The following is a 22,812-nucleotide window of genomic DNA, read 5'->3' on the forward strand; positions in this document are numbered from 1 at the left end:
CTCCCTCCCTTCATCCCTCCCTCCCTCCCGCCGGGGCCGCGGGCAGGCGTGCGGGATGGCGGTGCGGGTGCTGCTGGCGCTGTGCGGGCTGCTGGCCGCCGGCTGCCGGGCGGCGGAGCCGGCGGAGGCGGGGGCGGCCAGCCGGCGGCGGCGGCTGAGCGCCGAGGAGGGCATCTCCTTCGAGTACCACCGCTACGCCGAGCTGCGGGAGGCGCTGGTGGCCGTCTGGCTGCAGTGCCCCGCCATCAGCAGGATCTACACGGTGGGGCGCAGCGCCGAGGGCCGGGAGCTCCTGGTCATCGAGGTCTCCGACCGCCCCGGCGAGCATGAGCCCGGTAAAGGGGGGCGGCGGGCGGCGGCCGTGCCCGCACCTGGCGGCGGGTGGAGGCGGGGCGGAGCGGAGCGGGGCTGCTGCCTGGGGTGCGGCGGCAGCGGGCGGATGCTGTCCCTAAAATATTCGCTGTAGTCGCTGTCAGCGGGCGGCTGCACCGGCGCTGAGCGTCTTCACGTCGCCGCCGTTGGATGTGGCGCCCGGTTGGATACAGAAACGCGATAAAATTGCAGTGAAACGCCAGGAGATGCGGCGGTAGCGGGGAATGAACGGGCGCCCCTGGGCTCTGCCGGCGAGCACCTGGCGCAGCTGTGCGGACAGGGAAGGCGGTGACCTCCCCGGGAGGGCACTGGCCTCCCGGCTCCCTGGCACGAACCAGACGGTCGGGGAGAAAGCGTTGGGTATGAACATGCCCGTGCGAGCTGCGCGACACGGCCAGGCTGCCTGCGGAAACCTGTCACCGCGGCACGCTGCGGGCATTCGCACAGACGTCTGAGGATATGGGGTTATGTGTAACTGGGGTCTGAGACTTTTTTTATAGAAGGGGATGTGATTGGCACTGTGCATTTGTTTTACGCCTACGAGTGTGCATTTTTCATCGTTTCCAGTTGCAGAATTGATAGTATCTCTTAGGTCTAGATGTGAAAAGGCTTAGTCTTGAAAGCTGCTCAGTACCTGAGGTCCAACCATAAGCCACCTGCAGTCGTGTCTTCACATTTCCCTTGGTAGGTTACAGAGCAGGTCTGGAAGTCCGTGATTTTTAGGTGAAGATGCGGCTGCTGTGGGTCTCAGGATTTGTTCTGTACAATTAGTGCTTAATGTTCTGCTTTATGATCTGAATATAACCTCGCTTTGTATCCTCGAGGGGCTTACATTTTTAACGACTGCGCTAGGGCTACTGATAAAACTTAGAGGTCATAGGATATTGGACATAAGGAAGATGGAAGAGGAAGGCAAGGTAGCAAAGCGTTGTCTTGAAATGAAAAATGTAGGAATTGCAGTGAAATTTGAAAAATTTCTTTGTAGTATGTTGTCATCTTGATATTAGGGGTGATCCTGAAGCTCAGAATTAATCTATTGCCACTATGTAATTTGCATGCTAGAATGATATGCAATTATTATTATGACTTTGCTTTACTGTCAGGGGACAGTCGCTACAGTTCATTTATTTGGCACTTCTGCCAAGCCGGCTGAAACGGGGAGAAAAAGAGCACTTTGTGCTGTCCGAGATGGGGCCGTGGCTCTTCCTACAGACACGCTGTTTCTCCTGTTGGTGTCAGTGATGTGAGAAAGGGTTTGTCATTGAGCCCAAGCAAAAGAGAATCCAACTGTATATCAATGAGCGATAACAAACTACAGAAAAGAAAACTTCCTATGGATTCTGTCCACAAGTAAGCCACAGTGAACATCAAGCATTTCCTAGAATGTGCTCAGTCCCTCACAAAGGCAGCCCTATAGACGAAAATGCCACATGTTGTAGTGTCTGAATCACATGTCAGGGAATGTGATGAGTCCTGGCAATCTTTAGTGGTGGATGCTGAAAATGCTGTTTGTTTTTTTTTTTTGCAGAGGATTAACCAGGGTTTGAACCAGAACAAATTCATTGTTTTGTTTTGTTTTGTTTTGTTTTTTAAATCCTGGGTTTCATTCTGTGAGGTAGTGAGCATTTCTCAAAAAGCGGAGAGCTGCTGCAGCTTTCGCCGTCTGCAGTGGGGCATGAGAGAAACTCAGGGTCTTTTCAGGAAGGGCAACCAGCCAGAGCCCATGCCTGCTTATGGCTGCGCTCCTTGAAATAATTGCAAAGGCACTGGTAACATCCCTGCTTCTTTGTTCAGGAGCCGAAGCACCTACGGTTGTATTTGAGGTGTTTTCTACTTAGTAACGTGCCCTTTCTTCTACTGTGTAGTAAAAGGTAGCGCTGTTTATTTTTCTATGTGAGCTTTTTTAAGCTGTGCAGTAAAAGAAGTGGAGCCTTGTACCGGCCTTGGCAGGAAATACAAGGCTGATTCTGCAGCTCTTACCTGAGGGGGGACCCTCGCTCACTCTGAGCATCCACGCTTGATTCCCAGGAGGACAACAGGAATAAGGATATTCTGTGTGATTACAGCTTGCAGGATCGGGACCTGATTTATCATCATCTATTGTTAAAAAGTGATAGATTCACAGCCACGCACGTAGTTATTTTTTCTTTTTTCATGACAGGTTAAGAAGTTGTTAGTCCTGAACATAAACTGTTTCTACAAGATATCCTGAGTGTCACAGGGTTTATTTTAAAATATATATGTATATATATGTGTGTATACGTATAAATGAAATACACAGTGTGACTTATAAGTTTATGGTCTGTAGAGAGCTCATGCTTCTAGAAGCCTGGTGAGTATGCAGGGATGGTACCTGAATTATCTAGTGAGCCGCTGTGAAAACAAAAAAAAATGTTTGTATTCACTTAGTGAGCAAGTTGCTGACAAAATAAATCAGGAAACTGTCAGCAGACCATCAATAAAGACTCTTTGTACTGAGTGAAGAGGCTTTGTACTGAGTAAATCAAATACTGCGCATACATGGCATAATCATGCGCATTGCGTGGCCATGCAGCTTTGTGTGAATACATTTGACCGTGTGTAAGCATATAAATCAATGTTAATTTTACAATATCAGCTACTTTGAAAATAATTTTGTAATACATGTGCAATATTTCAAAAAAATGCATGAGAGAAACACAAAAATTTTAGAAAAGTGCTTTAGACTTCCAAAGCAGCTGGAACAAATCCTTAGTGAATGAAGTAACTAGGACGAATCATTGAGGCCTCATCTTTTGCTGGGGTAAATATACATTATGAGGCTGTTTTTTTTTTTTTAAAGTGCTGATACTGCATTGGAAACCAGAATGACTCCGTATGAGCCAGTCTGGTTTCTCGCATAAGCATACAAAGTGTCTTGGCAAATCTTGGAAGCCCAGATTAGTCACTGGGAAGATGAGCATGGCCTTCACGGAGCAATTCCCAGGGATGTGCTGAATGCCGGAAGCGTGAGGCTGCCTAAAGTTTCTGATCCTACGTTAAATCCTCGGAGAACGTGCTGCCTTCTCTGCAAACTTGAAGACCGCTCTACCACTCTGTGAAGACCACTCTGTGTCCCTTCTGGTTTGTGCCAGAGTTTGTTCTAATATTTTGCAATTTTTTTTTTTTTGGTGGCAGCAGATTCTTTAGGCTAACACCATACCCATATGGGAGATTGGAGCCTGCAGTCGCTGATGGAAAGGAAGCCCTTGAATAAGGAGAAGCAAAACCCAGAGCTGAAGATATTTGCACTTTAACAAACAGGTTTATACTGAGGCTGCTGTTCCATGCAGATAACCTTTGAATTGATGGGGACTAGAAAGTTAAGGCAGAGGAAGACTTGGATGAGACCGCATCAGTGGTTAGGTGTAGAAGTTGTGGTGTGAACCCAGAACCTTTTGGAGGGGCTTTGATTACGTGAGAAAATACAGTCTGGGAAAGCTGATAGAAGATGGCAGACGGCGAGGTGAGATAAAGCGAGGAGAAAGAGATTGTGGGAAGTTGATGATGCACCAAGGGAACACAGAGGACAGTTGACAGTAAAGCAGAGATTCTTTCTGGGACAAAGTAAACAACATTTTGCCTTAATTCAGGTGCAGGAGAATACTGACTGCTCCTGAGAGAGGAAGTGGGCTCTTGCTTTGGGTATCTGATGTTCTGTTGAACAAACACCCAACGGATGGGTCTCTTGAGGCTTTTTTTATTGCCATAACTAAGCTCATTTGGGGCGCAAGATTGCATTCTTTAACAGCAGTGAAATATATTTAGAATTGATTAATGGCTAAAGCAGTTCCTCCTCCGTTAATGTTCAGCCACTTGTTTAGGCATGCTGCCACTTCTGACTCATTTGTACCATTGATTTTGGGGGTGCGAGACCAGTCCCCTCCATTACCGCTTCACTTCAAACCTGAAAATGAAATATATTGACACTTTCAAGATTCCTAGGTTGTTTTTTTTTTTTTCTCTTTACATGAAAAAATTGCAGGTAAAAATTTCTCTCACCTCCTACTTTCTGAAAATAAATTGCTAAGATTTTATAGTGGTTATTTTTCAGTGTTTGGTTTTGTGAAGAAATCCTCAGAGTGAGGCTTACGAATTGACTGGTTATGTGTGTGACAGCTACAGGATCTGAAAATTACTTTTGCATCCAATGGAGGGGAGAGAGGATGGATGAAAATACAGATTTTGTGACAACAAAATTATGTGCAAATTTTTGTGACTTTTAAGTCAAATTGTTCATGCTAAAGCAAAGCAAACAGAAATCCCGAAAATATCAGAATAATGTCATTTTGGAGACAAAGTATTTAATGTTTTTTCAAAACAGCATTTGATTTAGAAGAGGTTTTTTTCAATTTTAATGGGTCTATTGTTCATCCTTCCTCCCACAAGCATCTTTACAAATACTTCAAATAGAAGGAAGAGGTTTATTGGTAGTTGAGCGAGACATCTGATTCTCTATAAAATGGCATACTGTGGACTTTCCGGTTTCGAACAACAGCAAGATGTGGTGAGCCGGCGAGGCAGGAGCACGCCGCGTGTGAGGTGAGCACCACAGTTGTGACTCGGGGCGTGTGCAGGACCCCGCGGGTGCGACTTCAGTCCATTTTATGAGGTGCAACTCAGTTACGTTAATCCTGGGACCCATCACTTTAACCAAGACCCCTCTTGGCACGGCGAGGAAATGGGTTGGGTGGGTCAGTGCTGGCACTGAGCCTAAATAAGCTGCTTGGCTTCCCAGATTGCAATTCCTGTACTGGGCCCCCCAAAACTCTCCCAACTTCAGGCTCTCAGCTTCTCTCACTCCAGCTTTGCAGTGCTTGGAGCCATTTCCTCCTGCAAAATAACTAAAGGATGACTAAAAGGGAAGTGAAAATCATGCCTCCCCTGTATATTAATGAATGGGGAAATCCAAGATCTCCCCGCTAATACAGAAAGCGTACCCAAGGGTTTTCTTCTGTCATTGAAGTGCTCCCTCATTCAGCTGTGGCACCAGCCGTGTGAGCAAATACTGTCTGTGACAAGAAATTGCGATAAGTAAACCCTACAAATTCACAGGAAAAAAAAAATAATTATCGCTCGTAATGTTTGTATTTCACCGTTGCACAAAAGACTGTTTTTTTTTAGTATCTTTTTTTAAATGATTGCGATTTAAATGACTCTGCAGCCATTCCAGAGAACCGCAAGCAATTGCTACTCTTTGAAAAACAGCAGCAGCAAGAAGAACCAAGCGTGTGGGAGGCTGCCGTGATTTCAGCCCGGTGTGGGCAGGAATCTGCTGCGTGGCCTTAGCCGGGTAGCCCAGGAGAAGTGGGGGGACACCCACTTCTCGGTGTCACCCGTGGGTCTTGCGGGCTGTCCTGCTTCAGATGGGTAAAGGCAGCGCCCGGGCTGGCGGCAGGGAGTTCTGGCAGTGGTGACGTTAGAGAACACGTAACTCGTCTCTTGGCTACAGTGACGTCATCAGATGTGCCCGTTCTAATTTTATCACTTACAACTAATTGCACTTGATATTGTAAAGCTTCTTTTCCTTGCGCTTGGAACTGGCGAGTGAAAATCTTGTGAGCTCTTTTGATAGGCCCTGGTAATATTTCCCAGTTTTGCAGAGCATTAACACAAATTGAAGACGGCAAGAGCTCACTGTTAACTCTAGGTACTAGAGAGCAAACCTAATTTTTGCATGCTTGAGGTTTAAGCAAACATCGGTTTTTATCAATGGCCGCTTGTTTAGCGTTCCCTTTCTGAAGGGAGGGATACGGGGCTGGTCGCCGCTAAATGCGAGTGCACCGAGTCTTGCTTAAAGGTAGGGGCTGTAAATGGGTGGGTACAAGCAAAGCACTTTGTATGAGGAGTACGGGAGATGCTGTGCTGGCCACATCGTGCTGTCACATTTTTCTGTCAGCTGAGGCTCAGCTTCTCTCCTACCCTCACGGCTTACGTTTGCAATCCTCTTTAAAGGTGAGCCGCTCTTGGGGCAGCGAGCGCCTGCAGCGCCCAACCCAGAGCGTGAGCAGGGCAGCTGCTGGTGTCTCCGCAGGGATGTGTCAAAGAAAACGCGGCATAAAACGCGGTTGGACCTATTATTCACATAGCCGCCTGCATTTGGATTTTTCTTCCCTTTGTGCATCAGGGAACAGATTTTTCTTTCAGAGCTTGTGAGGACGTTCTGGCTTTCCCATCAAACGCCGCAGGGGACGCGCTGCTGGCTCGCCTTCTGGGGGTGCAAATCTGGGGCTGGTTGTACTTCACTCATTCTTCAGAAGACTGAGAGGCTGTAATTAACTTTCCAGTGAAATCCCTTTGCGGGCCACAGTGCCACTTAGGGTAGTCCCCCTGGAGTCTCCCAGCCAGGATTTGGGCTGGGGTAGTCTCTGGCAGCACGATTTTAATGCTGCCTGTGTTCAGAGCGGCGTGTCCAGTGTCCTTTGCAGATTCTGTAGGTTGCGCAGGTCTCGAGAGGGCTGTAGGATTTGCTGGCAGCAAGGTGGCTGGCTGTATGTGCTGAGCGAGTTTCTTAAAAGCATCTGTTTTATTTTTAAGAGCCTTGAATAACTTAATATTTATTTTTTTTTTTTTTAGAATGTACTTGGTAACACTCATTTTTTTTGAATATAGATTTTTCTTTCTTAAATAAAAAATATTTCTGAATTCATCCTACCTTCCTATCTCAGTTTTAACGTTCAGCTAAAACCAGAGGTGTAGAATACCAAGAGAAAGATGTGCTCAGAAAACTGGTGAAAGTCAAGGAGACGGAAGCGCATTTTAGATCACATTTGCAGCGAGTCATTAATGCCGCTCACGTTCCCATTGAAGTCAATGGAAATTCACAGTAAGCGTGGTTAGACAGCTAACTGCTAGCCAGTCTCTGCAGTATTTCCTAGAGATACAATACCCTTTCTCCAAATTGCTTCACTGGCTGAGGTATTCAAAGACTTCCCTTTTTGTTAGACCATTTAAAAAAGGGTTGAGAGAGGCTGGGTGCTACCTGCAAAAATGCTCTAGATCCCAGCTACTGCATGTCAAAAGTTTCTCTTTTATTTGCTGGAATAACACAAAGGGCAACTAAGCTGTAGTAAAAAGGGCTGTGATCATTAAGAATAAACATGGCTGTACAGAAGGCAGTTGTTTTGCTTGTCAGGCTTAAAATTAGTCTGAGTATGCAGAGCATTCAGACTTTGTTGGTCTGACCCAGGCTGGTTTTGACAATCCCACTCCCTTTCAGAGAGTCGATTACTTTAATTTCTTTTAAAGGCAAAAGTTGTCATCACCTCCCACATCCGCAGAATGCCTCAACAGTTTCCAATGAAAACAGGAGGTGAGCCTGTTTTGTCGTTGGTTGGCATTAAAGGGATGTTTTATTATGGTGACATTAATGCAAACTCCAGAGAATCGATGAGAAATATATGAAGCACAGTGATTTCCTAAGATTTTGTGAGACGTTTTGTTAAAGGCAGTAAATTGTAATCATGTGATTTATCCAAAAATTACTTTGCTATTATATTAATTCTTAATTTACTTTATTTGGGAGAAGCTGTCTATTTTTCTATAATTTAGTGATCAATATCTCAAGCCTTTAAATTACACAGAGGGTGAAAATTGCAAGACTCGTCTTCCTATTTTCTAATAAACATGAAGTTTTGGTTGGATGAAGTTACTACTAGGCTATTAGTTTTAAAACTAATTTAGAATTAATTCTGTATTCATTCCACTTAATTTTTGTTTTCAAATATGGTACATGACTCAGAAGTCTACATGCTATAATCTCTCTTTGCTGATTAGCAGGTGGACCTCTTGGCTGGGCTGCAGTGCCCTCTGAAAACATCCATTTTCTCCACGGACTATAAGAGGAGCCGACACTGGGCAGGCTTCTAACTTAGGAACGTGTGCAAGAGCTTACGGTTAAGTCCTGATGAATCCCAGCTTTCGTGTGTCATCATCTGAAGTACCTTGGTGTGCTTTATACGCTTGCTTTGTGAAACATACTATTTATAAACCCTATCTGATTTTTTTCCCAGCAGATTAATTTATATTGTTAGGTCTTCATACCTATTTAATTCATGTTCCTTCTAAAAAAAAAAAAAAAAAAAGAAAAAGTCATTTCACATTTTTTTTTTTTTTTGTGTCTATGTTTTCTTTTAAAACAAAAGTCTCATGTGGGTATTACCACATACTCTTGCTTATTTTTTCCCATTGAGTTGGGAATTAAACCGGAAAGAAAGTTTGTAGCTGAATTCTCTTAAAATGTTGTGGAATGAAGGAAAAGTGAAAACTGCAGTGTGTACTTCAAGGCTTCTGGATCAGTTAGTTAAAATAACGGGTAGAATCGAGAGCAGTAGAGTAAAGGGAGTATATTTCGTATACTTTATTTTAGAGTAAGTTGCAAATCAAAAGCCAGGGTTCAGTGGGATCAGATTGTTAGTTGGAAGCCTACTTTCTTTTATGCTGAGGCTAAACGAAGACGCCAAGGGTCTTTGTAGTTAAAAGGTAAGATGGTAGCGGGGTAGGGAGATTTGTTTTGCAGCGTGACAGCAATCTGAGCTCTTTGGGCTGCCGTAGATCTGCATGCGTTATCTCAGGTTTAAGGTTGGAAGCTGGTGCTGTGTGGGTGAGGAGCTCTGTGGAACAACAGTGCTGGAGAAAACCGCTTGACTTCCTGGGATTTGGGATTTTGGAATCAGGGTTCTGCCATATTATACGGAAACGGTGGTATTTACCATGACATGATAGCTGTCCTGTGGCGCCTTACTTGCTCCTTTCGGGGGCACTGCTAGGGATGAAGGCACTAGACTAAAAGCGTGGTCTTGGTCCGTAGTGTCCTTCCCTTTGGAGGGAGGTTTCTTGCAGCACATGGATGTTGTGTTGGCCGGATCAGCACTGGGCATGTCTTCCCATGACAGCAGCAGGTAAGAGGGTGATTGGTCAGAGGGGTTTGGGTCAATGCAAGGCCATACATTAGAAACGTGCCTGTGTAGCAACAATGGTCAGGTAAGAGAGAGGTTTGAAGGCAGTAAAGACTTATTTTTAATTCATTCTTTTTCTGAAGTGAGACATTTATGACTGTGTAAGCCAGTAGCTGCTTCCTGGTAGTTGTTCATATTGAATTATCAGCAAAACCTGACAATCTTGTTTATTCACAAATTAAGTCCCACGGAGCAATCTGAGATAGTCATTCTTTGCGGGGAGCTGTCGACGACCATGGGGCATGAGCTGCCTGATTTACAACGAAAGTAAGATACTGCTCTGGCTGCAGAGGCCTGCCTACAGCGAGAACAGCCGCCGTGTGCCATTTTGAATACTTACCTTTAGGTGTGGCTCTGCCTTAAAGCCGGTTGGAAAGAACTGTTTGATCAGATGGGACATCTGACTGGGCAAGGTTTAATGAGCTGTTTTCTTGGCGAAGGCATCCTTGCTGGTACACCAATCTAATGATCCAGTAAACTTTTTTTTTTGGTATTGAGAAAGTGTGAGCTTTCTAGCTGCGAGACGTGTCATATAAATGACCTTTTACTTTTGTGTCCCTCAAAAGTAAAGGGAGCCCACGGTGTGATTGTCGTTCAGTTATACATTGCTGTCTTTCACTGTTATGAATGGTGTAGTCCTTGCACATTTATCATTCAAAATTAACCTTTTTTTCTGATGCTAAACTGAAGGTTTTGTAGTTTTGGCTGGTTCTGTATTTTGGCTCATTGCATAAAAGCACAGTTTTAGAATTACAAGCAAAATCAGGATGAGTCTACAACCTAAACATAAACTTTTTACATGTGTAAAAGATCATCACTTCAAAGGGAGCTTTATGGCTATGGTAAACTGACTCTCCATGTCAGATTTTCAACTGATATAAACTAGATGGGGGGTTAATTTCTCCTTTTGCCCAGCTGCTGAGCGCCAACAGATCAAACTGAAGTCACTGGGAGCTGTACAACTGAATCTTCATTATAAGCAGGAGGCTTCTAATTTCTAATGCTCAAGCCAACTTGCATGTGTGCTCTTAAAAAAGAGGCCTAAATGTGGCTTTGATTCTGTAATAGCCTGCAGATGAGGAATGAGTGATCTAAGTTTATGCTTTTCTGAATGAAATTTCTTCTTTCTTTTTGGTGACACCAGCACATACTGGGGTGGAGAGGAGAAAAAAGCTGTGGGGTTGGGAGCTGGGCTATCACGTGTTTAAACTTTAAACGTTGTTGTAGGAAGTTGTTTCACTGAGAGGAAAAGTGGTCTTGTGATGAAGGATGTCTGGCTTCTATCCTGGCTCTGCTGTGTAGTTTGTGTCTTTTTGGATAAGAACATCCTCTCCTGTGCCTCAGGCTCTCATCTACGTGCCTAGGTTCTCGTCTTCCATGCTGCAGATTATCATGTGGCTATGCCACATACCCAATATATATATATATATGCTTGATAGATGGCATGTGGTTCAGTGTTTAATTTACCTTTATGATGCGGTTCCTACTTGCTTCCTGTCAGATTTTTCCTAGTAGCAAATAGCCCCAATATTTGTGCTGACTCAGCTATACTAATGGACATATGGTGAGGAGAAGTCAAGATTTTCTCTCTCTGTTTACCAGCTGCAGATAAACGTTTTTTCCTGTTTGTTTAAAAATCTGCCTTGATAGCAGAGGAGTATGAAGAAGGGATCAGTTCTCCCTTTTCTTCCAGTGATGGTAGGTAGAGTCACAACAGAGACATCTATATTGCAAGGTTTCCATGTGTTACAGTTAGGGGAACAAATCCATTGTGGAAATATATAGTACAAATCTTTAGTGTAAGTCTTATAGTACAAATCTTTAGTGGAAAAATCTATAAATAAGCAGAAGCAGAGAAGCATGTGTTCCTTGATACTCCATGGAGCAGCTGATATAAATAGGTTCTGTATTATAAAGGTAGCCAGTACAAAGTGAAAAAGTACCTGAGAACAGAAGACCCCCTGAATAGAGAAGTTTAAGGGCCAACAAGCTCATCTGACTTGAAAATTGAAGAGATGTCTGAAATAGATGTTGCCATGGAGACAGAGAGGCTTAGCAGCCTGAGACTGATTTCATTGGTCTGCTGCTAGCACAAGTTGCTTGTTTGAGTAGCATTAATATGTTGTCTCATGCTGCTTTATATGCTGAGACCATCTGGCATTAGTGGTATTTAAAGGTGCAGTTCTCTTACGGAAAGGGTTGGCCAACATGATTTGATTTGTGGTCGTAAGACGAGTTACAAGAGTTAAGAGGCCTTTGGAAAGCTGCCTCGTGCACGAAAAGTATTCTGAAAAGTCACAGCCCGTACAGAGATGAAGCGGGGCTTTGGGCAGCGGCACGGGGAATTTCAGGAGTTTGTTTTATACTCAGTCAGCACACATTTAAAGTATTCACTGCCCAAACGTGCACTTTTGCATGTTTCTTCAGGTGTGTATGTGGAGGCAGCCATGTTTCGCTTTTCAAAAATAAGCCTTTTCACTGTAGACTGGGAAACTGCTTGGGAGCTGCAGCTCCACCGCCTTGAACAAGCAGGAGATCATGTTGCTCATCGTATTGTGTATTAAGGAAAAGTAGGGTTAAATGAACAAAATAAGGTCTGACCAAACAGAGCCCCTCTAGGTTATTTCAGAGTCCATGCTTTCAAGAAGAAATATTTTCTGTTAGTTTGGCTATATACCATTGAAAACATATTTTGTAGCAAAGTATTTGATAAGAAGGACAGTTTGTGGAGACTAAGATAAACCTTATCTTTGATCTATTTATAGCTGTGAGTCTTCATCTGCTTTTCTTAATACCACTCTGGAGTGGGAGTTATCTTCCAAAGGAGCTTACATGACAGTGCTGACATTCCTCAGAGGCTCATAAATTTTCACTATTTTTTTTCTTTGATAGTTATTATCATGATACTTAATAATTCTCAAGAGTTTTTCCCCAGACAGAGATGGATGGTTAAAGAGTGACCAAATAATAGCCAGAAAACGTTCCTGTCTGAGCCCGTGAATTCCCGTGTAGAGGTTTGTCTGCGGCTGAGCATCGTAGGAAAAGTGACTGGGGGGAACAGCAGCTGGAGGCTTTGTTCTCCTGGACAGACTTAATAGTATTTGAAGTTAAATCTTGATGATAAACGCTATGAAAGCATAGGAATGGAAGCATTTTTGCATTCTCAAGTTACCCATGTTCTGAAGTTACCGATGAAGAGCGTTCATCATGGCGTTCTGCAGCTGTGTAACACTTGTCCACAGAAGTTCATGGGATATTGGTGGTGTACTCTGTAGCACAATAATAAAATGAAATGAAGACTTGGGATGTATTTCACAAATCTTTAGGTTTAAGGCTTTTATTCCGGAACTCCCACTTTGATGCCAAAAGAAATTCTTCACATAATTTCCCTTCAAATGCAAGACCCAAGAAATACATAGCTGTGGATTTTCTAGCTCCTTTAAATAGCTTTAGAATTATTATATTTGATGCTTAATGTTTTTACAGCTTAGTTCTGTTTTAACTCTGTCAGAATGAATATAGGGCACATGAAGAAAGCCAAATAACTTATCTCCCCAGCCCACTCTCAAGCCCCAGTTGCTTGTTTGCAAGTCAGTTTGCTCCCTGATGTGTTTCTTGAAGCTGGTCATGCAGTTCTCTCTGAGAAAAAGCTTGGGTGCAGTTTTGGGGATGAATTCACCCCTAAACCCACCTCACGGGGATATGGAGAGGACCGCCGCAGCACTGTTTGCTGCCCTTATCCCTGAGCAGTCTTCCAGTGCTACCTCGCCATGTCTCGCAGCATCACATACATCTGCCCACTCTCACAACACACCCAGGGTATGCTACACGCTTTCATAGTGTTGCTATTAAAATCAGCCTGAGAGGCTGTGACACAGCCCTCACGTGATTGCAGGCGCTTTGAACTAGGTAAACCCACAAGTAATTACTTCTTAAAGACAGCTGGTGGGGCCCATCGCAGCCTTGTCCAACCACGGGGATGATCAGAAGGGACCAGCCCTGAGGAGCGAGGGTGTAAGCCACCAACGCCACATGGCACAAGAGGTCTCCTGGGTGCCCTTAGCAATGTAGGCAAAGCCATAATTGTTGGTTTCCAGTTTTATAATCAGAAGTTGTACTTTCTTGAAAATTATTTATACTTAAAAGCTTAATTTCTGGAGCTGCCTATTTTGGCCAGACGCTACTTCATGCTTTCACGTTATTTGGTTTGTTTCAGTCCTCCAGATACTGAAATTCGACATATCAATATTTATGGTCTGGGAATGAACTTTTTTTTTAAACTTCATTTCGTTCATTTCCAAGGATGGAATCATAGAATCTGTTAGGTTTGGAAGGGACCTTTAAAGGTCATCTAGTCCAACCCCCCTGCAGTAAGCAGGGATATCTTCAACTAGATCAGGTTGCTCAGAGCCTCATCAAGCCTGGCCTTGAATGTCTCCAGGGATGGGGCCTCCGCCACCTCTCTGGGCAACCTGTTCCAGTGTCTCACCACCCTCATTGTAAAGAACTTCTTCCTAATGTCTCATCTAAACCTACCCTGCTGTAGTTTAAAGCCATTGCCCCTTGTCCTATCGCTACATGCCCTTGCAAACAGTCCCTTCCCAACTTTCTTGTAGGCCCCCTTCAGGTACTGGAAGGCCACTATAAGGTATCCCGGGACCCTTCTCTTCTCCAGGCTGAACAATCCCACTTCCATTCTTGCAGCATTTCCATAGCACTTAAATGAGCCTACTGCAGCTGATTAAACTATTCACAGGTTATTTTGGTGTGAGGAAAGAGGATCAAATCGAGAAACAATACCATCTGGAATAGTGTTTGAGCTACTTAATGTGATACTGAGTTACAAAGTCTGATGTCTTGTATTGTTTGAAATGGAAATAGTTGCAACTAGGCTTTTTTGTCTGGAGTGTTCAACCCAATTCTTTAAATTTAATGTTAATGTGAAGTGGAATGAACACTGATCAATTTATCATGTATTTTACTGGTAGCCTTGAAAACTAATGATGTGGAAATATGCATTTGATATAAGCAGCTATAAATGGCTAATGACAAGTTCTTCTCACAGTACCATTGCCATAGATCTGTAGATCCAATAAATCTATTTTAGCAATACATTTTCTGTATTGACTGGGTTACTTTAATCCCATATATATATATTCCCATATATATAATATAATCCCATATTGTGGGGGCAATTTCAGAAAACTGTAGTTAGAAGCAGCTGACTCATCAGAAGGCGAAATCAATGTATAAAGAATCAATAAAAGGCTCCAGAAATGCTCAGTTTAAATGTAAACAGAGCTGCTATTAGATTTATGCTTTGTAAACTTCATCCCAGGTAAATTGCACCTTTGCATGGCATTCCAGTGCTATTCCAGTAGTCCCATTGAAATCACTATATAAGGTCACTCTGGAGTGCTTAGGTATTATTCTAAGACTTGACAAAGATTTAGTGCCCGTCTACATCTCTGACTTCCTCTGCAACTTTGAGAAAGGTATTTGTTCTGCTTCTCCCGCAGTTCACCCTCTGGGACCCTGGAGCAAGAGTGCTTGCATAGCTTGCAGGAATCTGTGAGAGGGAATCCTTTGATGGCTGTGTTGCCCAAACACCACAGAAACTGGAGATATTAGTGCAGTCCAATCCATTTTTCGTTTCAGGACCTGAAGGGATTAGGATAGTCTAAACCAAAAATATGAATTTGTCGTGGCTGGAGGAGGTAGAGTCTCCTGTTGCAGGTCCTGCATAGGGTTCTTTAGTGTCCTCTCTAATGACATTGAGGCAATGAGGCATTGTCTTCTGCTCGTATTCGTGCACTCTGTAAGTACTGGCTAGAGTAGAGCATGGTGTTTCTATAAGTTCCTTATTCGCTTTGTGGCAATATTTACTTTAAATTGCTATATCGCAGGTCTCGTGTTTTTTTTCAGCATAAAGTAGATTGGTGTGAGTCAGGACCTTGAGCATCATTCTCCTAACCAGAGTTAGGAAGAGAGCTGTATTTTGCAAAGAACAGGTGAGCATCCAGAGCTGAACAACTTACAGTTTGCTTATTGCTGGTGCCTGTCATCTGGGAGCACTTCACAGACTATTCTATTAAAATCAATTACATGGACATTGAGTTAGATGGCCCTTACCCTGTTGCTGGTATAAAAAAATGTGGGTTGAAACCTTTATGAGCTCCCAGTTCTAATTTAAGCTCATTGCATCCTGGAAGGCTGTGAACCGCATATTTTTTTTTCATACAGGGATTCATTTAAAACATTCTTCTCTTTCCTTTCTTCCTCCTCCTTTCTTTTCACTATCTCTTTTTTTCCACATTTTTTTTTTCTTTATCATTGCAGTTGCCTTTTAAAAGCAGCCTCTCAAAATACAGCAAAGGCAAAACAGGGGAGGAAACAGAAGAGACTTCAGAAAATGTGGTTTTGCTGCAGATTCTGTAGACATTCAGTTTTCTCCAGCCTTAAGGCTGCATTATAGCGTGTATCAAGATTATACTATCTAGAGGGAAGCTGTAGCTGTAATTTACAACAAGAACATGGCACGTTAGTCAGCAATCTGTTTTTAACATTGTGGTTTAGAGCAGAACTTGCCCTTTCTGTAGGAGGATCTCCAGCAGAATCTCAGGAAAATTGAAGCAGCTGTGGCTGTAAAAGGAAATGTACATTAAAAATGCCAGGGAGAAACCACAGGCAAGGATCCTTCTGTGCCATTTGTAGCTCTGTCATTAAATGTCCCTTTCAAAACTTTGAACGGAGATGGAAATCATGTTTACATTTAGATACATAAAAGGAATAGACAAATAATGACATCAGTGGTTCAGCTGGTGGTTGCTGCTGTCTGTGATAAACTGGGATTTGTCGTTGCTGTTAGTGTCTGAACAGAAACCACTGAGAGTAAGAGCCTGGGAGTACAAGAGGCAGTAAGTGTACAGGGTCTTGCCTAGTCTATAGGAGGGGAAGGAAGCGAATGAAATATTGTGATATTTTCACCATTAATATTTTTATAGAGAAATGCTGATTTGGTTTTTGAGATTTTCATGAGCAGACTCAACAGAAGTGTGGATCAAACTTTTCTCTCCGATTGCTTTAGGTGAGGGATAGGTTGATTTCAATGCGGTCATCATCCTTTTCTGTTAGTTTCCCTTTGGTTGCCCCTGTGTTACTCTCTGTTGTGTAAAAAAACATTGAGATTAATGCAGCATAATTTCTCTTTGTGTTTACCTGGCAAATTGGGTACCATGTTTAATTTTTGAAACAGTTTATCAGAAGCCCATTGAGTGCATTTCAAGAAATGTATGTCAAGGGTTATTTCTTCCAGCTTTCCCATTAACTGGTTTGCAGTGATGAATGCATCTTCCAGTAAAGCAGTCAAAACTAAATGTCATGAAAATCTATATGGGTTTCAGTTCTGCACACAATGAAGTCCACTGAAGCTTTGCCAGTGACGTCAAGGGATCCAGACTTTAATGTATTACCTACACTGTTAAGTACTATGGATGTGAGACAAGAGGGTGGGCTATGTATGCCTTCATAAGCCATTATTAACATGAAATAGCTTATAATCAGTTAAAATCATACATGATTGCATGTGTATATTGATGTGTACGTGTACATTTTATATCAAAAATCTTCCAAAAGGTCCTTGTAGAAAGGAAAAATTCAGATCTCTCAATCATTGGCTGTGTAGAGGTTCTGTTTCTTGGGAGCCGTAGCAAAAGCTTATCAATGTGGAAGTGAAGGTGCACTGGTCAGTGTGGTAATTGCTGATCTGACCTTTAAAGCTCATTGAATACTCAAGATGAGAAAGTAAATTTAGTAAAAACTTATGCTAGTCCTTATCTTAGATAGGATTCCACATTAAAAACTAGGTATTTGGTAAAATTTCCAGGCCTTCATATTCATGCTGCAATTACCTTTTCATAAAGCAATGACATTAAATGTGAAAAGAAGGATGGTAACTACTCAATTTTAACATTCTTCAGCTAGCACTGATGGCATTCATCGGCCACAGCAGTGAAGTCTCATGGAGACTTCTGAATTATTATCACAGAATCATAGAATCACTTAGGTTGGAAAACACCTTTAAACCAAGTCCAACTGTTAACCTAACACTGCCAAGTCCACCACTAAACCATGTCCCTCAGCACCACATCTACATACCTCCAGGGTTGGTGACTCAACCTCTTCCCTGGGCAGCCTGTTCCAATGCTTGACAGTCCTTTCAGTGAAGAAATTTTTCCTTGTATCCAATCTAAACCTCCCCTGGCACAACTTGAGGCCATTTCCTCTTGACCGATCACTTGTTGCGTGGGAGAAGAGACCGACCCCCACCTCGCTACAACCTCCTTTCAGGGAGCTGTAGAGAGCAATAAGGTCTTCCCTCAGCCTCCTTTTCTCCAGGCTAAACGCTGGAGGTTTATCCTTCAAACCCTCATCAGACTTGTGCTGTACTCTTCACCAACTTGGTTGCCCTTCTCTGGGCAGGGCAGGACAGGACAAGGAGCAGCCAGTGATTTTGAGATTTTGTTAATTCTTCTGTTTGATAAGCGAATGAATCCCAGATCATCTGAAGATAATATACTGATATAAATTAGCATACAATTATGCTTGATCTTGTGTTGTAGGTTGTTTTATGTCAAAACAGTGTACACAGTTTAACAACAGATACAATACACAAAGCTCATGCTCCTCCCTTGTTTCTAGTCAGTAATATAGCTAATTTGTGATGTTCTGCCTTTCCTGATATTATTAGCAAAGCTTTAATGGTCCGCAGTGTGTGCAAAATTGATACTCCGATTGATTTTTCTTTCCTGTTTCCTTGGCTATCCCTAGTAGCAATTATAATTTCAGACTACTTTGAAAAACAATCGGTTTTGCTAAGCTCTTGGGGGAATTAAAAAAAAACACAACACACCACAAACACCAAAAAACAAACAAGCAAGAAACCCTTTCCAAAGCTACTTTTTATTTTCAAATCCTCACAAAACAAAAATGTATTTTTTGGACTTTGAAATATGAAAAATCACAAATCTTGTCTCTTTTATTTGTATTCCTTGATTTCCTGGATCAGTCAAGCCTCTGGGGCAGGTCTTCATTCTATAGTGGCAAGGTTTCACCTAGGAGGAAGATTTGGTTAAATAAGTTTTAATAAGAATGAATAATCATGTAAAACTACCCAACTACTAATCGGAGATCTAAGCATGAAAGTATTGTTGAAATTCATGTCTCGGTTTGCCATTCTTGGTTTATCAAAATTCTCCAGTTGTTTATTAAGTCTTTTTGCAGGTGATTTCCTGGCGTATGTTGACCCATCCTTCAAAACTTCAAGTGTTATTATATGTTATAGAAAAAGATCTTTTTAACTTTATGGCAACTCTGTAAAAATTACAGTGTGCTCAGGGGAGGTTTTTCAGGTCAGCCTGCTTGCTCGACTTCCAAGAGCGAGGCCGGTATCTGTAACTCTGCAGACACAGTGGTCCTGTCTCACCAGAGGATTAAGGCAAACCAGAACACCATTGGTAGGTGGCAGAATGAATGATACCCTCAGAAAACAGGATTTCAAGCGTTCACATTGGGCTCAAAAGCCTTTAGGATCTACTAAGCCCAAACTGTGTTCAAGTCAAGAGCTTGCTTTGTTTGCTGTTCAGTAATTTCAAAGGGGAAAAACATAAATAACTTTTAAAAGGAAGTGGTCTTAGAGAATGGGAACAAAAATATCAAAGGTAACTTTCTAAAACTTTCTCATGTATTGAAGGGGTAAGAGCAGATACGTTAGAGGCATATGGTGCATCTTGAATAACTGTTTTATTTATTTCTCTACAAATAGAGAAAAGAAATAAAAGAATCTACCTAATGTTAAAGTCTGTGAAAGCTCTTTAGACAAAAAGAAACAAAATTCTCCCAAGAGTGTTAGTGTGTTGCTATGTGAACAGTCATAATGCAGTAGCAGAAAATGTTTGCTGAGTGCCCGCTATTCTAGGAAGGATTTTCTGTAGGCTATATCAAAAGAGAAAGAAGTGTTTTGATGCCAGTTAAAAAGATCTGTCCATGTTGTGAGATTTGTTCAGTAGTGTTTACTCTGAAGGATCATGGCAAGCCTATTTACCAAGACTTGAACAGACTCGAAAATTGCTGAAGAGTTAAGACGATATTCAAAGACAATTTAATTACTTATATATGTGTGAAGGACAAATTTATTCTGAAAAGATAGGCATGGGCCCATCCCTTCATAAGGTGTCTACCAATTAACTAAAAGTGCAGTTGTATGAGAAAGTAAACTTATACTTGGTTTATTCAAGTGTCTGAATTCAATGGTGTTGATAAAAATATGTTAGTAGAGGGTTTTCCTCTATGTTAATAGAGCTTTTCCTGAGGGTGTTTTGAGATGACTAAGATTTTTGGGTGCTAATTTGTATTGCTAGCCTGTGTAGCCTGTAAACCTGCATCTCCATCACTGTTGTTCACCCACTTTGGTAGGTTAAACTTGTCCATGCTGCTGTCACACCTCCATTTACAAGATTTCCTCATGCAGTATCTTGTTGAAATTGAAATCTGGGGAGAGGGACAGGATAAACAATCCATTCATGAAGGCAATGTCACAGAATTTTTAACGAGGACAGATATGACTTTATTATGTTTCCTAATAATCTGGAGGTTGGCACCCTTGGAAAGAGAGGATCTTTAACAATGTGAGGCATTCATTCCCAATGGGATTGGGGGTATTGTAATATCCGGGTATTCTGTGGAAATAGGCAAACAAAGAAATCTTCTTTGTGGAAACATCTTGCTTTGTCGATGCTGATGACGTTATTGAAGTGCTGTTATTAAGTTTTCCTTGATATTTTTTGTATGAAATAATGTTCGTAGCTGATATCACAAAGCTGGTGTTGACTGTTCTCATTGTCTTGTTGACGCCACTACATTATTAAATGTCTTAAAATGGATTTTTTCACATTTTCCTAATAACTAAAATAAATGGAAGTTATTAAAGGAGTGAAATTTAATATAATTATACTTTCTATGATTTAGTTCATGGTTTTTTTTTTTTTTCCTTCAAGGAAAACTTTGGAAATTAATGTGAAACTTAACTATAATTCTAAAGGTTCCTTCCTTTTCTGTGTTGTTATTGTATTTTTTTGTGTGGTTTTTTTTTTAATCAGAACTCCTTTCTAGAAGGAAATTCCTGACCGTTTGATTTTTCCCACGTAAGCGCTGAACTGTATTTGTCGTGTCAACTCGTAATGTTGTCATAGTGTCATAACTATGGTTTGAAACCTGTGGGATTTCCTCAGGAACCAGGAATCATAAGCAGTGTTTATAGAGAGACTCTCTGGTACTACATTTCGCTGATAAATGGAATGCAAGAAATGAATTAAGAAGTGTTTTTAGTTAATTATTAAGCATTATCATTTTTAGAATGATCAGAAGAGAAAGAACTGGGCAAAACTCTTCATAATTCTAGTAAAAGTGAAATTGCAGTGTAGATGATTTTTTGATTAATTTGACTTTTGAGAGTGGTCTGTAATTGAAACATAATTTTGGTCCATATTATGGACGAAAACATCACTATTAAGGATCCATTTTCCTTAATTCGAATTTATTCTGCTTATAATAAAGATGGATGCATTGTTCCTGGGTAGTAAAGTCAACACAACAATGGAAAAACGAGCTGGCTTTTGTACAAACAGTTACGTACTGCACAGCTGCTTAAGTGGAACTAGAAGTTGGTTGCAGGATTTTTTTTCAGGGGTAAGAATACTGTGATGATGGATATAATGTAAAAATGTAAGAGAGGAAAGTTAAAAATGGTTCAGAAAGAGCAATGTGTAATTTTAAAGCACTAAGCCTGTAGAGGTATCAGCTAGAATAATTTCACCTTTTGACACATAAACTGGGACAATACATTTCCTATCATTGTCCCAATGCATGTGATGTTCCATCAGTTCCTAGCACTTTAAAAAGCCACAACATTATGGTCCCCTGGGGGGCTAAGCATGAGTTATACTTTACCACTTGCCAAGGCCGTAAAGAGAATAAATGTAAATATATTAGTTTGGCAGTAACTTGTGAGACATAGCTGCTGCTGTCTTGAGTGTCCAACAGGTCTTCAGTGAATAGATGCTGATTACTGTGCCAAATGGGATCTTTTTCAGGGTGGATGGGTGGAAACCAAAGGGTGAGGATGGTGAAGTCACATATGGAAACTACTTTTCAGTGTTGAATATCTAATCAGAGAGAAAGTAATAAACTTGTGTAAACTTAATAGTCAGGAGATGGTTTATGAGAAAAAGGTGAGAACATGAAATATGAAAATAGTCATGTAAAAAAAAGACAGGAAAAACATCTAGCAATATTCAAGTTAGAAAATTACATTATGAAAACAAATATGAGCAAATTCCTAGAAGTGTTCCCTCCTTGTTTGTTCTTAGGCAACTGCTTGTCCGTCTTGTTAGGTCTGCAGCATGATAAGCCAGTGAAGACTTCCCCCCCCCCGCCCCTTTTTGTTTTTTTTCTTTTAATTACAATGTAATAACAACTTTAATAACAATTCTTTGCAACTTTAGATGACGTGGAAACAGCAGGATGCTCCAGGTGGTGTGATCTCGCAGGGTGAATGGTGTTGGAAAGCTGATGGCACAGTCACTAGGTTACAACGAGGTCATGGAAACATTAACTTTGTGGCCTGGTGCTGCCTGTCATCGAGTCTGTGGGTGGCACTGGGACTGGACTGGCAACATGCAGCGCTGAGGCACCGCTCGCTTGAGGGCCATGTGGCCGGGTTGCTCAGCACCTGGCACCTCTAATTCTCTGTCTCCAGAAGAGAGCACTGTTTGAGCGCAGGCTGCCGGGTTCGCACCTTCTGCCTGTTGTCCTCCCTCTTTCTGGGTCCCGTGCAGTGTAACTTCCTTTTCCCTCCCCCTTTACTTCAGAGGACCTCCGATTTCTTCAAAGTATTTCTTTGCTGTTCTCAAAAACATCAGCTTGAATCATGGAATAGCCTTCTGGGTAAGTGAATGAATTTCAAAGCGGTTTTCCAGCCGCTGCGATGCTGTCAGATACTCCCTTTGTTCGCTCACGAGCCTCGCAGCAGAATTGAACTCACGCCTTTCAGAGGCTGACATGGTATGTTATTTCTTATTTCATCTTATTGTCTGCCTGGGGTAGCTTATACCGGTTTGGTATTCTTCTCTATAATTGCCTTTATTAATCGACCTCTTACAGCAGCTTAGCTTAACTCGCCCTGAAGTAGAATCATAGAATCATAGAATGGTTTGGGTTGGAAGGGACCTTAAAGATCATCTAGTTCTGCCCCCCCACCCCCCCCCACCCCGCCACGGGCAGGGACATGACCCACTAGACCAGGTTGTTCAGAGCCCCATCCAGCCTGGCCTTGAACACTTCCAGGGATGGGGCTTCCACCACCTCTCTGGGCAACCTGTTCCAGTGTCTCACCACCCTCATGGTGAAG

At 42.1% G+C, this 22,812-nt stretch overlaps 1 protein-coding gene across 1 annotated transcript in view; it reads left to right on the forward strand.

The window, feature by feature from the left end:
• Positions 1-22,812, forward strand: part of CPE (carboxypeptidase E) — a 59,531-nt gene continuing 36,719 nt past the window's right edge. Inside the window, exon 1 of the mRNA XM_074589826.1 lies at positions 1-335. Coding sequence (XP_074445927.1) covers positions 56-335 — 280 coding nt within the window. The 5' untranslated portion in view covers positions 1-55. The remainder of the gene's footprint in view (positions 336-22,812) is intronic.

This window comes from Larus michahellis, chromosome 5 (genome assembly GCF_964199755.1).
Source record: "Larus michahellis chromosome 5, bLarMic1.1, whole genome shotgun sequence".
In the NCBI taxonomy this organism is placed as follows: Eukaryota; Metazoa; Chordata; class Aves; order Charadriiformes; family Laridae; genus Larus; species Larus michahellis.